Source organism: Triturus cristatus, chromosome 4_2 (genome assembly GCF_964204655.1).
Source record: "Triturus cristatus chromosome 4_2, aTriCri1.1, whole genome shotgun sequence".
NCBI classification, from domain to species: Eukaryota; Metazoa; Chordata; class Amphibia; order Caudata; family Salamandridae; genus Triturus; species Triturus cristatus.
The window spans coordinates 914629199-914643563 of record NC_140586.1 but is presented as its reverse complement, the minus strand read 5'-3'; the positions used below and the strand labels follow the sequence as shown (position 1 = coordinate 914643563).

The window sequence follows — 14365 nt, the reverse complement described above, 5'->3', positions numbered from 1 at the left end:
TCTCCCCCTCACAATATCGTCGGGCCCGCCAGTGTTTCCCTCTGAAATTTGCTTCTCTGTCCGCCTCTTTCTCATATTGCGTCAGCTTGTCCCTAAACTCCTTGTGGGGTGGGCACATCGGCCCTCGGGCCATGGCAGATTCCAATTCCGTAAGTTCGGCCTCCAGCTTGGCAAGAGTGCGACGTATCGACTTCAAAACTTTTGGAGATGTAAAACCCGCGAATCGTGACCTTAAACGCCTCCCAGATAGTCTCAAAACTGGCCACCGACCCCTTATTTCGTGGAAAAAATGCAGCTATCTCCTCCCCCAATTCCGTCTGAAACAGTGGGTCCAATAACGCCGTGGGTTGCATACGCCACCGCGGCGGCGCTCTACCGTATCCCGGGACAGCCACCTGCACCAACACCGGACAATGGTCCGAGTAGGACCGCGGTAAATGCACCACCCTGCCCAAATCAACCGCCAGTCCACGGGACAACAAGCAGTAGTCGAGTCTAGCCCAAGTGTTAGCGTACACCGTGAAGTGCGTTCCCTCACGGACTCCAGCATGTGCGAACCTCCAACTATCTATGAGGTCACCCTCCGCCATTATACCCATCACCGCATCTCTCGCATGTCTGTTATATTGGGGGCTACCATCCGATCTATCCAGCCCAGGCGACAGTGTGACGTTAAAGTCCCCACCCCAAATAACATGCATGGATCCAATATTCAGTATTTCGCCCCACAATTTGGTGTAAAACACAGGCGAGTCCACATTAGGCCCATAACAATTGACAATCGTAATCGTATCAGTTCCCAGTCTGCCCCATAACAATACAAATCTCCCCTCCTCATCCACTCGCTCACCCAGACGTACAAACGGCACCGTTTTTCTAATCAGAATCACCGTACCCCTAGCATATGCAGAGTATGAGGAGAAACATCGCACTGCCGCCCACCTATTGGCAAAGGTGTAAGTAGCCCTGGGGGCAAGATGCGTTTCCTGCAACAGGGCGATCTGCACTTGATGCTGGTCCAAATAGGCCACCACTTTACGACATTTTCTCGCATCATTCAGCCCACGAACATTCCAGGACATAACCGTTAGTCTAGAGCTATGACTGTGTTCTGTCATCTCCATTCAGCCACACATGATCCAGCCCGCCACCCCATTCCATCCACATCGCCCGCCCAGGGGAACCCGCCATACCACTCAGCACCCCATCTACATCCCGCCAATGAGGCCACAGGGACCCCCTCAGCGTTCGCACTGCACAGTCCCAGCGTTTTCGCCTTCCACAACCGACCGACACCATACCAATGAGTTGCATTGCTCGTAGTTCGCCATTGCCAATCATACAAACATACATTCCTACCCTGGTACCCCCCCCCCCACTGTAGCAACCCCCAACCTGCCAGCAGCGTTCCCTCCCCATCCCTCCCATACATCCCCCAACAACTAGGGCTAACACACCCCTCAACTTCAAAAACATGAGCTAGGGTACTTCCCATCGGGTAACGTATCTAGGCAGCACCACTATGACCCCTCGCATGACAGCCCGCCCGATCCACAGCACCTGTAGACCAGCCCGGCAGCCAGGAGGGGGTGTCCGGCGCTATAATCGGAGACACCCAGTGGAATACCGTCGACCCCCAATAATGTCCCTTTACCTGCCACAGAAATACAGTTTCGCATCGCATGCTACGAGGGACCCCCCATCCCAGAGACCCCGGGAACAGCTTTTAGTACCCTATCCCCCCTTCCGCCCCCTCCTCCATGCCCACCCGGAGATCCTTTCAAAGTCCATCAACATTAAGTTCGTAAGACAGCTCTGGAGCAGCGCCCCACGCTTACCAATGAGTCAATATGTATACACAGTACCGGCCACTCACTGTTCCTCCTCAGCCAGTCGCTCCTGGCCAGGGGCTAGGTCCTCATCCGCCCCTGCGTTCAGCCTCCGAGGCAATTTGATCTGCTTGAGAAAATCCTCCACCTGCTGCGAGTTGGTAAAGAATTTCTGTCTCCCTTGGTGCGTGACCCGCAGCCGTGCGGGGTAGAGCAAAGCATAGTCTATTTGCTGGTTGCGCAGTTTATTTTTGACTGCAAGGAATTTCCTCCGTTCCTCCTGGACCAGCGGGGTGAAGTCCGGGTACAGCGTGAAGGAGTTGCCTTCATAGGACAAGGTCCGCACATTTCGCGCTGCCCTTAAGGCCGCGTCCCGGTCCCGGTAATTCAGCAGCCGGGCTATAATTGGCCGAGGCGTCGCCCCTGGCTTCGGTCTGGGACCCAGGGCCCGATGCGCCCGCTCCACTATAAAGTGTGTAGAGAATATCTCTGATCCCATCGCCGCCACCAACATCTTCTCAACGTACTCCTCCATTCTACCCATGTTGGTCGTTTCCGGGATACCTACTATGCGTACGTTGTTTCGCCTACTCCTCGCTTCCAAATCCTCATTTTTAGCCGCGATGACGCGTAGGAGGTTATCCATTCTGGAGAGCTGCGTCGTGTGTTGGGTGACCACATCCTCCGAGTCCGATATGCGTTGTTCCGCCTCCTTCAAGCGACCCTCGTGCACATCCACCTTATGCACCACCGCATCCATGCGCGACGAGAGTCGGTCCACCTTATCCGCGATGGTCGCGAAACCTTGGCGCACCTCGGAAAGTACTGCTTGCAAATTCAGCGCCGCATCCGCCGCACTTCCCGATGTTTCCGCCGTCGCGTCCGGGGGATGCGACTTCTCGTCAGTCGCTATCACTTTTTTACCCGCCGCAAACGTGAGTTTGGGCTGTCTGGCATCCGTTTTGCCCATCGTGGGCACGGGGGTAGGGGTCTTCCACACCACCAGCTCAGGCCTCACTGTCCCGCGATCCGGCCTCGGGCGAGTCGCGCCCGCCGCTGCACCAGGGTTCTTTGCGCGTTGCAGGCCACGTGTGTACCAGCTTCACAACCACACTGCTAGGGGGGGCCAGCCGTACTCCTCAGGTCCAGGGGGGCAGCCTGCCCACAGCAGTGATACCTATCACCACGCTGCCGTCCCTCCGCAAGGCCCAGTGTCCATTTACGAGTGTCTCTGCCGCATCAAATACACTGCGCATCAATGCCCTCCCGGTGGCCAGGGGGAGGAGGGGGGGGGGGGGTGTCGATGTCTCCGCTGTCCCCGCTTCCGAAAATATTCCGGCCTCAGAGGGCCTTCCACCGACACCAGCAGCCCGAGGCCTGATGCGAGCACTCTATCTTCGGGGGCCAGGGGGGGGGGGGCGGGGAGTCGCCTCCGTTCACTCTCACCAGGCTCCCTGGACGTCCGGTGCGCTCCTGCAAGCCCCCCGGGTCTCCACAGGGTCGGGAGCCCTGCCGATTCGTCTCCGCCGTTCGCGGCCTTCTGCCTCGTCTCCAGCCGCGGCCTCACCTAGCAGCCTGATCCGAGGTCCGCGCCCAGCAGTCTCCGGCGTCACAGCCGCCGCAACTTGCAGTGTCTCGCGCTGCGATGTCCCAGCCGCTAGGAGCTTCCACTCCCGTCCGCACACTCTCGGCAGCTTCCTGGACCCTTGAGGGCACCGACGGCACCCAGTTGTGCCCACTAACAGGATAAATGACCGGAGTAACGGCGCCGGACAGCGGGAGCCTTACAAGAAGGCGTCCATTCGCTAGCGCGCCACCTAGCGTCCCCCTTTTATGAGTGCTGGTTCACTGAAGAAGCAACGCATCTGTTGTTCCCAGAGGCAGGTTAAGGAAGAGTGTCTGAGCTACATAACGCAGAAAGCAGGGTTTATGAATGGCAAGCCAACATCAATGTCATACTAGTGCTCCCTGGGCAGGAAGGACACTCATGAGCATCTTACAAGAGTAGCTTGAATCTTGCTCATTGAAAGCAGAAAAATGAGTTAATTGTGAAAATTCCTTACGGAGGAACCAAGGAGAACCAGAGGAGATAGGCGTGGGGATTTCCCATATCCGTGCGTTACCAAGGCCTTACATTTAACCCGGCTTACAGGGCAGGTCCTATAATTAACATAATGTTTTATACCTCCTGTTTGGCCCAGTTGCGTGATTGGAGTTCGAAACCCTTGTTGCTTTAGTTTGGTCGGATCATGAGGTTATCTGTTTTGCATTTACTGGCAATGCTGGACTGCCACCATCGTCTTCCAACTCTCCCACATAAAGAACTCTCGACCCTGGAGAAGATTTTCTATTTCTCGTTTGACCTCCGTGGCTAAGCATTGGTTTGCAGATAGGATGACTCTGGCTCCAAGGTTTGGGGCTGTGTAATGCGTAGGCCAGTTTAAACTTGCAAGGAAAGTCCTCTTTTGATGATACCAGCTGAATCATTCATTCATTCAATAAATCTTTGTTCGGCTTGAACAGACCTAAAAGAATAAAATAATAATACAGATATAAATAAAAACAGCTATAAAAGAAAATCAATCAATCAATCAAAGGCTTTATTTCGATAAAAAGATATCATAAAAGCATTACAATAAAAACAGTAATTCATTTTATCTTAAAAGTAATTTTTTACAATAAAAATGGGAAGTATCATAAATAAGTTTTTAAAAAAATGTTTTAGAAAGAATATAGTAATAATACGAATAGTACAAAAAAAAACATTTAATCAATCAGTTAGGGCAGCATGCAATTACCAGCCGTATCCAAATTGATCTAATTGGACTTAAAGTGGAAAGGGCACTCCTATGCCATCCTCAACAAACCTGTAGAGAGCCTTAGAACAGTGACAGTGGGTCAGTATACATAGTGTCGCTGTGTAGCTTGAGCATATTTCCAGGGTGCCAAAACGAAATAGTGTTCCGTGAAGATTAGCTCAGTGCCTGTCTGATTAAAGAAGCGATCAGCCCCAGTATCCTACCGATTATTACTGTGTCGCTGACCACAGGCTCTGTCCCAGATGAGTTGAAAACTGTGACCATGAGGCCTTCACTTTAAAAAAAAAAAAAAAAAGACTTGGTTCAAACTCTTCTGACCCTGCGAACTTCAGACCTAACTCTTTATTAGCTTATGCTGTTAAATTGGTAGAGAGCACTGCGGCCAACCAACTAGAAAGTTACATTGAGAGTAACCTAGTATTGTATTCTTTCCAGCTAGGTTTTCTACCAGGCTTCAGCACTGAAGTGATAATGGTGATATTGGAGTGATGATTTTATTGGCCTCCGTCATCGTCAACCATGAGATGTTGCTCTCTGTAGTAGATCAGGCCTGTGTTGGGCTTAAGTTGAAAGACTGGCTAGCCTCTTTCCTATGGAACAGAAACCTGTAGGTACAGCTTGATACTTTCATTTCTGGCCAGAGACTGATGCTTCGTGTTCTGCTGTCTCCCCTCCTCTTGAGCCTGTGTTCAGCTGTTACCTTCTCCGCTGCATGGGCTAGATTCATCCTTTCTATGCAGGCTTGATACTCCAAGGATTGGATAAACATGGCAGCTGTGTGTATGGGGCAGTGGAACTCGGTAGATGCATAAAACTATCTCAAGATGAATCCTTGTAAGCACCCGTCCTGCTCGCTTAAAGACAACTTACTGTGTCTCCTTGTGATGGAGGCATATCCTGCTTGTGCATGTAGTATGAAACATGCAGTTCTAATAGATGTGGAACTCTGGTGAGTGGAATCTCTCATGATTCTTCATAGTAAGTCTCTGTCTCTTCTCAGCGGCTGCTCCTTCAAGATCTGCATGACAGCCATGTGTGTAATACCCTGCTGGTCGCAGAGAGTGAGGAGGATATCTGGAAGCCTGAAACCCTCTACAACTATCGACAGCGAGCTCTTCAAAATGATGGTGAGCAGAAGTTCCCTCTCTTGACTTCTACTAATCCCACACTTGTAGGCTTACTTGCCATCCAGCCCTCTCTTTTCTTGTTCTTTCAAGTTATTTATCCTTCACGTATCCTCTGTCATCCTTCTCATCTAGTTATTTTATCCTCCAAATGCATGCCACTTTCATCCTCCCTTAAGCCCATTTTAACCCTCATTTTCTCCTTTGCTTTAGTGTCTTCGGCTGTTTCCTCCTCCGATCCTTCATCCTTCACTTCCTTTTCTTTATTCTCTGTCCCCACCTCTTTCGTCCTCCAGCTGTTTCTTCATATACCTCATCTAGCCTTTACTTCCACCCCCTTTCATTCCCACCTATTTCCACTCCCCTCTTCCACCTTTGCCTCTTTCATCCCGCGCCTCCAGTGTTTTCCCCCTAAACAGCTTTCATCCATCACCATTTGCGTCCTACATTACTTTAATCCTCCACTGTTTTCTTTCATTGTCTGTGTCCATGCCTGGACTCCATTTGCCACTTTTTCTCCTCCCTCTCATCATCGTCCTACAAGTTTGATGTTTCATCCTCCACCTCATCTCACTTTTCTTCCACCTCACCTTACTCTCCCTCCACCTCACCTTACTCTCCCTCCACCTCATCTCACTCTTCTTCCTCCTAACCTCACTCATCCTCCACCTCACTCATCCTCCACCTCACCCCTACTCTTCCTCACCGTACCTCCACCTCACTTTACTGTTACTCCATCACCTCACCGTTCCGCCACCTCGCCTCACTCTTCCTCTACCTTGCCTCAGTCTTCCTCCACCTTGCTTCACTACACCTCTACGCACCTCCCCTCACTCCACCTCCCCTCACTCTTCTTCCACCTCTTCTCACTCTTCTTCCACCTCATCTCACTCTTCTTCCACCTCATCTCACTCTTCTTCCACCTCACCCATCCTCCACCTCACCTGACTCATCCGCCACCTCACCCCTTCTCTTCCTCCACCTCACCTCACTCATCCTCCACCTCACCCCTTCTCCTCCTCCACCTCACCTCACTCATCCTCCACCTCACCCCTTCTCTTCCTCCACCTCACCGTACCTCCACCTCGCCTCACTCTTCAGCCACCACCTCGCCTCACTCTTACTCCACCTCGCCCTAATCTTCCTCCACCTCACCCTTCCTTCACCTCCCCCCTCTTCCTCCACCTCACTGTACCTCCACCTCGTCTCACTCTTCCACCACCTCACCTCACTCTTCCTCCGCCTCACCTCACTCTTCCTCCGCCTCACCACACTCTTCCTCCGCCTCATCTCACTGTTCCTCCACCTCACTCTACCTCCACCTCTTGTTCATTGTACTTTTTGAGCCATTTCCTCTTCTACACCCAGCTCTTACGAGTCCTCCCTCATTTAAGCTCTTCCTCTTATCTACTTTGTTTCAAGCCCTTTTTGTGTCCACCTCTTGCTCTTTCTTCCTTAAGCCGAGTCATTTTCTTCTCTCCTTTCGTACACTTGTTAGTCTCCAAATACATTTCCTGCTTTTGGTTTATGATTCATATTCTGCCCCCATCACTCACAGTGAAGTTCCCTGCATCAGCAAGAGTGAAAAGAATGGCTATACGTTGATCCACCTTACCTGTCTCTTGTCCCTCACACTCATTTTAATTGCACCTTTTTCCATACTGTAGTTCTAGCCTGTACCCATACCTACTGTTTTGCTGCCTTTTTCATCTGTTTTCTGACTTTCTTTTGTAACACCCAGTAGTGACACTTCTGTTGTCCTTCATATCTGCCCTACTGTGCGATCGGCATGATCAGTGCTTTGGAAGGATCAGCCAAGGTTTGCAAACTTTGCAGAGGACTTCCGCTTTTATGTTATCTCATTCCTTTTCAAGATTACTCCGCTGAGGAGAGCTACCAGCACCGTGACTATCTTGCTGCCACCATGCAGTTTATCCCAGGACACTTCGCCTGTGACCTGGTGTGGAGTACCATCATACACATCCACCCCCGGCTAAAGATGGGACCCAACATGGGGGTATCTCGAGGTGAGCGCCATCGTGTTCAAGACCTTGGAGGAAATTATCCTGTAGTGCGAACAGCAGAGGGCTGAATTATTACAGGATGGGGTCTGATAGTGTATGTGGGTGACAGCATTTTAAATTTGTATTTCCTTACCTACGCTCACAGACGAGGCTGTCACGTGTGCATACCAGGGAGCATGAGTTTTACAGGATATGATCTGAGAGTGTATATTGGTAGCAATATCTTTGAGAGAGGATCACTTGTATGTATACATAAACCAAGCCTCCTCACAGAAGAGTATTTTTACAGCATAGCTTATGGAAATGTGTATATCGGAGCATGCCGCTTGCAGAATAGGGTCTGAAAGGGTGTATGTGGGTGACAACATCCATACAGAACTGGACCCTTGTTTTGTGTAATCCTAAACCCAACCTTTTTAAAAACGTGTGAATACCAGGGGGAGGGGGGATACACTCTTACAGAAGAAAGTATGGAAATGTGCTTAGCAGATACAGCATATTCCTAGAAGAGGGGCATGGTAGTGTGTATAGCAGAAGTCCTGTATCCCTACACAGTGTGTGTCTTGAGGGGGAGGCACACTTAAGGACAGCCTCCTCACAGGAAACATTCTGGGAGAGCGCATGTCAAAGGTCAGCATCCTCAAAGTAGAGGGTCTTGGAGTACATATGCTGGTAGCCATCATCCTCCCAGGAAGAGAGCCTGCGATTATGTACCGCAAAGGCTACTCTTGGAGGTGCCTATTTATAGAAGAAGGTCTTCATCTTTGTGTGAGAAGAGTTGGTGAGAATATACACAAAGGGGCCAGTGTCCTATTGAGGGAAGAGTCTGGCTTTGTGTGTAGCAGGCTGCCAAAATTGTTCCAGGACAAGCCATTGGTAGTGTTTACACCATAACTCTTCATCCTTAATGTGAGAGATGTTGGAGCATTTGTGCCTTGGGCAGCTTCTTTGTAGAACATAGACCTATCACATCATGTGCAAGAGGTGCCCTGTCCTGATAGGAAGAAGGCTTTGGAGTGCTTGAGCAAAAGCCTCGCATTCTGGCAGGAGATTGGCAGCAGTGTCTGCATTGTTACAGGAAAAAGTCTGAACGTGTTTAAACATCACGGATCCAGTGTATTTTTATACCAGAGGACTGGTCTGGGAGTGCGTACATCAGGGATCTTGTCTCATTATAGGAGGAGTGTGTACTCACAATGCCAGCATATTTAATGGAGAGCAGTGTGTATACAAGGAGCAGCCATACAGACGAGAAGCCTCTTGGAGTGAACACCCATCCAGGGGGAGAGAGGCTGAGTGTGTGTGTTGGGCTTCAGCATTATATATGGAGATGATCCTGAGTGGAGTAGAGAACATCCTCTAAAAAAAAGAAGCATAGCCTTGCAGTGTGTATACCAAAACCGATTCAATTGTGTATTCCAGGGATGATGCAATTGTACTACTGGAGGGTTTGCGATGTGTAGACCATGGCCACATTTAAACCTGTGTTGCAGAGCATGGATACAGTTCCTCACTGTTCAGGTTGCTTTTATTAAGTAAACAATCCGTACTCTTGTATCAGACACAACTCCGTGATCCATAGGGTAGCAACAAGAGCTGGGGGAAACATCTTCTAAGAGTGTTGAAATCAAAGGTGTAACTTTGTACACATCCTTAGCTACAGAACAACCCAGAATCTCATAATTCAAAAATAACAAATTGCACCATGCCTTCATTTTTGTGAAGTATTCAGCCTCTAGGAAACAATCATCAGAGAAAGAAGCGCCTTGTAGTTTTTATATTTTCCATTTACTTCAGAATACAGGGCACAGAATGTCCGCCGTCTCAGAAGATACTGAGCAGGACTTCCAGAGACTGAGCAGGGATTCACCTAATGTGATTGGTTAAATTAAGAATGTACGGTTCCTCAACTGTGAATTTCTCAGCCATCAGAAAAGTCTAACACAAAGCTATTGGGAATCCAAGCCTCCATCTTGGTGCTTGCAAGTACTATAAGCAATAGATTCAAGTTTGGGGAATATTTTGTCTGCCTTGTTGGCTAAAACTAATCCTAGCTAAAGAAAATGCTGGTTTTATTTCCTAATATTCTCAACCCCAATATGTTGGTGTTTCACTTTTAATACTCTTCCCACTTTATACTCCTGTCTCTAGTTTAATGGTTCCATGATTAATGTGAGGGCCGATAATTTTGGTGCTGGACACACCACACCATAGTCCTGCATTGTGCAAATGAGAAATCTTTGGGGAATGTTTGAATAGCTGCTATTTGTAAAACAGTTCTATGGTCCTCACATTTACTAAACTGTATTAGTTTTAAGAGACGTTCTAGTTAGTCAGACAGTTCTGAATACATACATCACTACTTAATCTATAATCTAAGTTGAAGTTTGTGTCCTCGTACATTTTGGGTCTCAGGCTGAAGTGCAGGTTATATTGCAAGGGTATTAGGAGTCCTGGCAGGTAAAACTTTTTAGTTGAGACATTCCCCATACACGAAAGAAATGGCCTTGAGCACCAATTTGGCTCCACAGTTAGCAGGCTTATGGTACCTTTCCACAGGAAAGTGTCGCTCCTAATGGTATTATCGTAAGTCATTGGAATTATGTCTGAAGCTGAACCAAATGTCATTGAGAAAAACACGTTGTAGATAGAAAGGAAGTGCATGTCATGTGAAAGAACGAGCTGCACACCAATGGTTTGAATTTTCCTTTAAGCAGAGTACAAATGTTTTGGCACACATTTATGCGACTGACTGTGCCCAAATGCTCGTGACCTTCTAGCCAATGAGATGTTGGAGAAATCTGAACTCCCTCTGGTACATTTCACTTCTGACTGTGCAGTCCCCAACCTTAAATAGATGTATTGTTCAGTGTATTATACATAATCCCTGTTCTTTACTACCCTGGTAACTACTCTTTTCTCTTAGACGTATTGTTCTGCCTAGTGTCTAACCTTACCATTCTTCCTTCTCGTACAGCAATCCAGGCTCTGCGCTCCGTGCTCAATGCTTTCTGTGTGGTGAATCGCAAGAACATGTTTGTCTACCAAGAACGGTCAACCAAAGCGGTCTTCTACCTTAGGTAATGTTTGTCCCTTTTAAAGTACATCCGTGTATGCCCCCCTAAAATACAGATGTCCTGTTTATCCCTTAAAGTCCTGTCCATCCATGGGTATTCTGCCCTTTTCTTCCTCACCCATACCACCTTCCTCTGTCTTCCCTATCCCGCTCCCCGCCCATGTATATCTGTATGTATGTAAGTGGTATTTATACAGCGCGACACTACCCGAAAGGCAGCACAGCCCTATGCAGGGTCAAAAGCAATCATACGGTCAATGAGGATTGTATGTCAGAAAATCTAGGACAAAAAACATTGGGGTCCAGAATATCGAAGCCTTGATATTAAGGATTAAAATACCGTGCAGGTGCGTGTACATCGGTAAGTATGGATTTACTATTCTTATCTCACATCTACATACCTTCAAGATCTATATCGTCAAGGTCCACATACGTGAAGTTAAGACTATTAAAGCTATACTTGCCTATATATACTTACTGTCAAAATTGTTTGGTCCTTGATACTTCGGACTTGATATTGTGGCCCCACAAGGCTCTTGAGCCGCAATTCTGGAAGAGGTAGTTGGGTTCTGAGAGCAGAAGTGGACTGTTACCGCATCATGATGAAATGTTTATTCAACTCTGTCCTAAATTGCAGCCGATGATTCTCTGTTGTTGTTCCAGATTCTAGATGCATAGTTAAATACTGGTTTCTCTTGTTTTCTTTTTCTTTCTTTATTTTTTGTATGCATTTTTTTCAGTTTTTCCTATCCATTCTGGTAGTGCTGGGAGCCACCAGAGATGCCAAATAGGCAGGGGTGCGGGTTGTGATAGCTTTGTAGAGAATGCAGCTGGTTTTGAGATTGTACAAGAGGAGCCAGTGGCTATCCATCCAGATAGGGTTTATAAGGTCATATTTCTTCACTGCCTTCATAAGGTATGATGCTCCCAAAGTGGGAGGAGACCGTGTAATGTGTGGAATGCCATAGAGCACGGCATTGTCAACATCCAGATGCGAGCGTATGTACACTTGAACATCTGATAGAGACATCCAGCCGCAGGTTCCTTAACTTAGAATATCTCCATGCATCAGACTGGATCCGGAAAATTGTCTCCGGCAGCACCACTGCGCGTTGGGGGGCGGCGCCGCATGTCTCCACCCTGACGTCGTCCACGGACATGACGTCAGTGGAGCCATATATGCCTCCCCCGGCGCGCTGACGTCAGTTTTTCTTTTTCCGCGTCCTAACGCAGATCCTGGAAAACCAGCAGTTCCTTGGTCTGTTTTTTGGGCCTCCCTGACATCTTTGGCATCAGGGAACAATGTGCGATGCCTTCGGGCTTTCAGGCGTGTGAGACCTGCAAGCGGCAGATGTCTGTCACAGATCCACACACGATTTGTATATGGTGCCTGGGCGAGCACCACGACTCGGAGGAGTGCGACGCATGTCAACAGACGACACCCAAGTCCCTTCGGGAGCATCGTATGAAGCTGCTGGCTGTCCGGTCCCGCCCCTTCCCATTGTTGATCTTCCCCTCGGAGGCAGGTAAACATACGTGCAAGTTGCGGAGGACATCCTCTGGTCAGCGTGTCGCTGGGGCCTGCGGCTCGGTCCAGCAGTTGTCTCCCCAATACCCACCCTTCCCGGGTGTCGGGGCAACTAGATCCCAAATGGAGGCCTACTCTAATGCACTCCAATCTTTCTTTCGGTTACCCCCTCTCCCTGGTGCGCCTACGGGTCCCACAGAGGAGGAAGGCACTCATGTCGGATCTTCGCCGGCGGATTCGTCCTCGGCACCGGCTGTGTGCATTGACTCCAACCCCAGAGTCGATACGACGCCAATGGGACACAGCCCGGAGGGGCATCCTGGTCGTCTGTCCAGGCCGCCCGTCCGGTCAACGCATAAACCCGTGCGGCTTCCTGCGCTGACGTCGGATGCAGTGCCGGGCACTAAGCCGCGTTGGCGCCGGCCAGAGCCGGCGCCTCTGGAGCCAACAAGCCCTGCGCTAACGTCAGCTTCGGTGCCGGGCTCCACGCCGGCGCTGCCCGGAGCTGGCGCCGCTGGAGCCGACAAGCCCTGCGCTAACGTCGGCAGCGGCGCTGGGCTCCATGCCGCTGGAGCCTAAGGAGCCTGTACTGCAGGAGCTCCATACCACACCCGGTAGCTCCCCCTCCTCCCCTCTGGCCACCTCGAGTCCCCTTTAGCAGTTCTCGATCTTGCGGCGGCGCCAGTGCCTGCGCCAACGGCAACGTTCGATCCCTTGTTACAAGAGGATAAACTCCAAAAGAACTGGCTCACAACGGGTTCACCATACCAAGGGTCGGTTGCGAGTCCCCAGATACAGGTGCCTAGTGTTCCCTGGCCCTTGTACCATCCACAGGCTGTTCCACTCTTGCTCTCTGGTGGACGGGTTAGCCTTCAACAGTCCCCTAACGACGGATTGTTGTCACCAACCAGGATGGCAACGGAGGCTAGTGCAGCCTTTGCACGGCCTATTCGCAGGGCCGCGGACATTTACTGCTTCCAAACCCCTAGGGTTTCCCTTACTACTGATCCGTTACTGGATCTCCTCAATATGGAGCCTGTGGACATGGAGCCTTTGCTGCCCCTTGGTTGCTCTTTATTTGATATCATGCTTGGGCGCAACCCTCCTCTGGTGAGCCTGTTGATGGAGCCAATTGCTTGCCGGCACCGTCCTGCCCCGGACGATCCAGTCTGCTTATCTCTTTGCCCTAGAGCTCGGGTTCTGGTTGTTCAGGCAGGTTTCGCCTTACGACCTCCTCTCGCTATACCGTTACTCCCTCTCACTAGTAAAGCTCGGCGGTTAAAGACCTGTGAACGCAACATTTTTTTCCTCCACCAGTGCTGCCATTCGTGACTTAAACACATCTTGCGTGTTCGCACGTACTTCCTTTGCACTTTAGAATTTGGTTGAGTTTATTCTTTCCTCTCTCCCGGAAGCACCCAGGGCAGATTTGTAGTGTCTTCTTCTTGATGGCCGTGGATTGGCGCAATAGTCCATTCGTTCAGCCCTAGATGCTACTGATTCTGTTAGTAGAGCAATGGTACGGTCAGTTGCTTTGCGCCGCCATGCGTGGCTGCTGGATAGTCGGTTCCTCGACAATGTTCGGGATGCTCTACGTGATCTGCCATTCAATGGTGTAGACCCCTTTTTAATTGTCACACTGATTCAGCGGTCTCCCGCCTTATGTCTGGTCTCCAATGATTCCCTGGCCTTAACAACCACGTTTTCTTGGCTTTGTGAGCGTGTTTGTCACGTTATCTGTGACTTTATATTGCTTTCCTTAATTGGCAAGGTTGCCTTCCTTATTTGCGACTTTGGGTTCATGACGTAATACCCAAATGGTCTGGGCGGATATGCCGCCCTGTTTGCCTCTGTTGGTTGGTCAGGTAGAGGGCCCTTGTTGAGGTTAAGACTTACCCGATGGGTTTATTTCATAACGTACACTCCTAGGGAGTATTGTTCACCGGGGATCTTTTATATATCACC

General features: G+C 49.7%; 1 protein-coding gene across 9 annotated transcripts in view; it reads left to right on the top strand.

The window, feature by feature from the left end:
* Nucleotides 1-14365, top strand: part of SZT2 (SZT2 subunit of KICSTOR complex) — a 937318-nt gene that overhangs the window by 549220 nt on the left and 373733 nt on the right. For all 9 annotated transcript variants that reach the window (XM_085602961.1, XM_085602966.1, XM_085602963.1 and 6 more), the window contains 3 exons: nt 5649-5775; nt 7647-7799; nt 10774-10876. In XM_085602961.1, coding sequence (XP_085459087.1) covers nt 5649-5775; nt 7647-7799; nt 10774-10876 — 383 coding nt within the window. The remainder of the gene's footprint in view (nt 1-5648; nt 5776-7646; nt 7800-10773; nt 10877-14365) is intronic.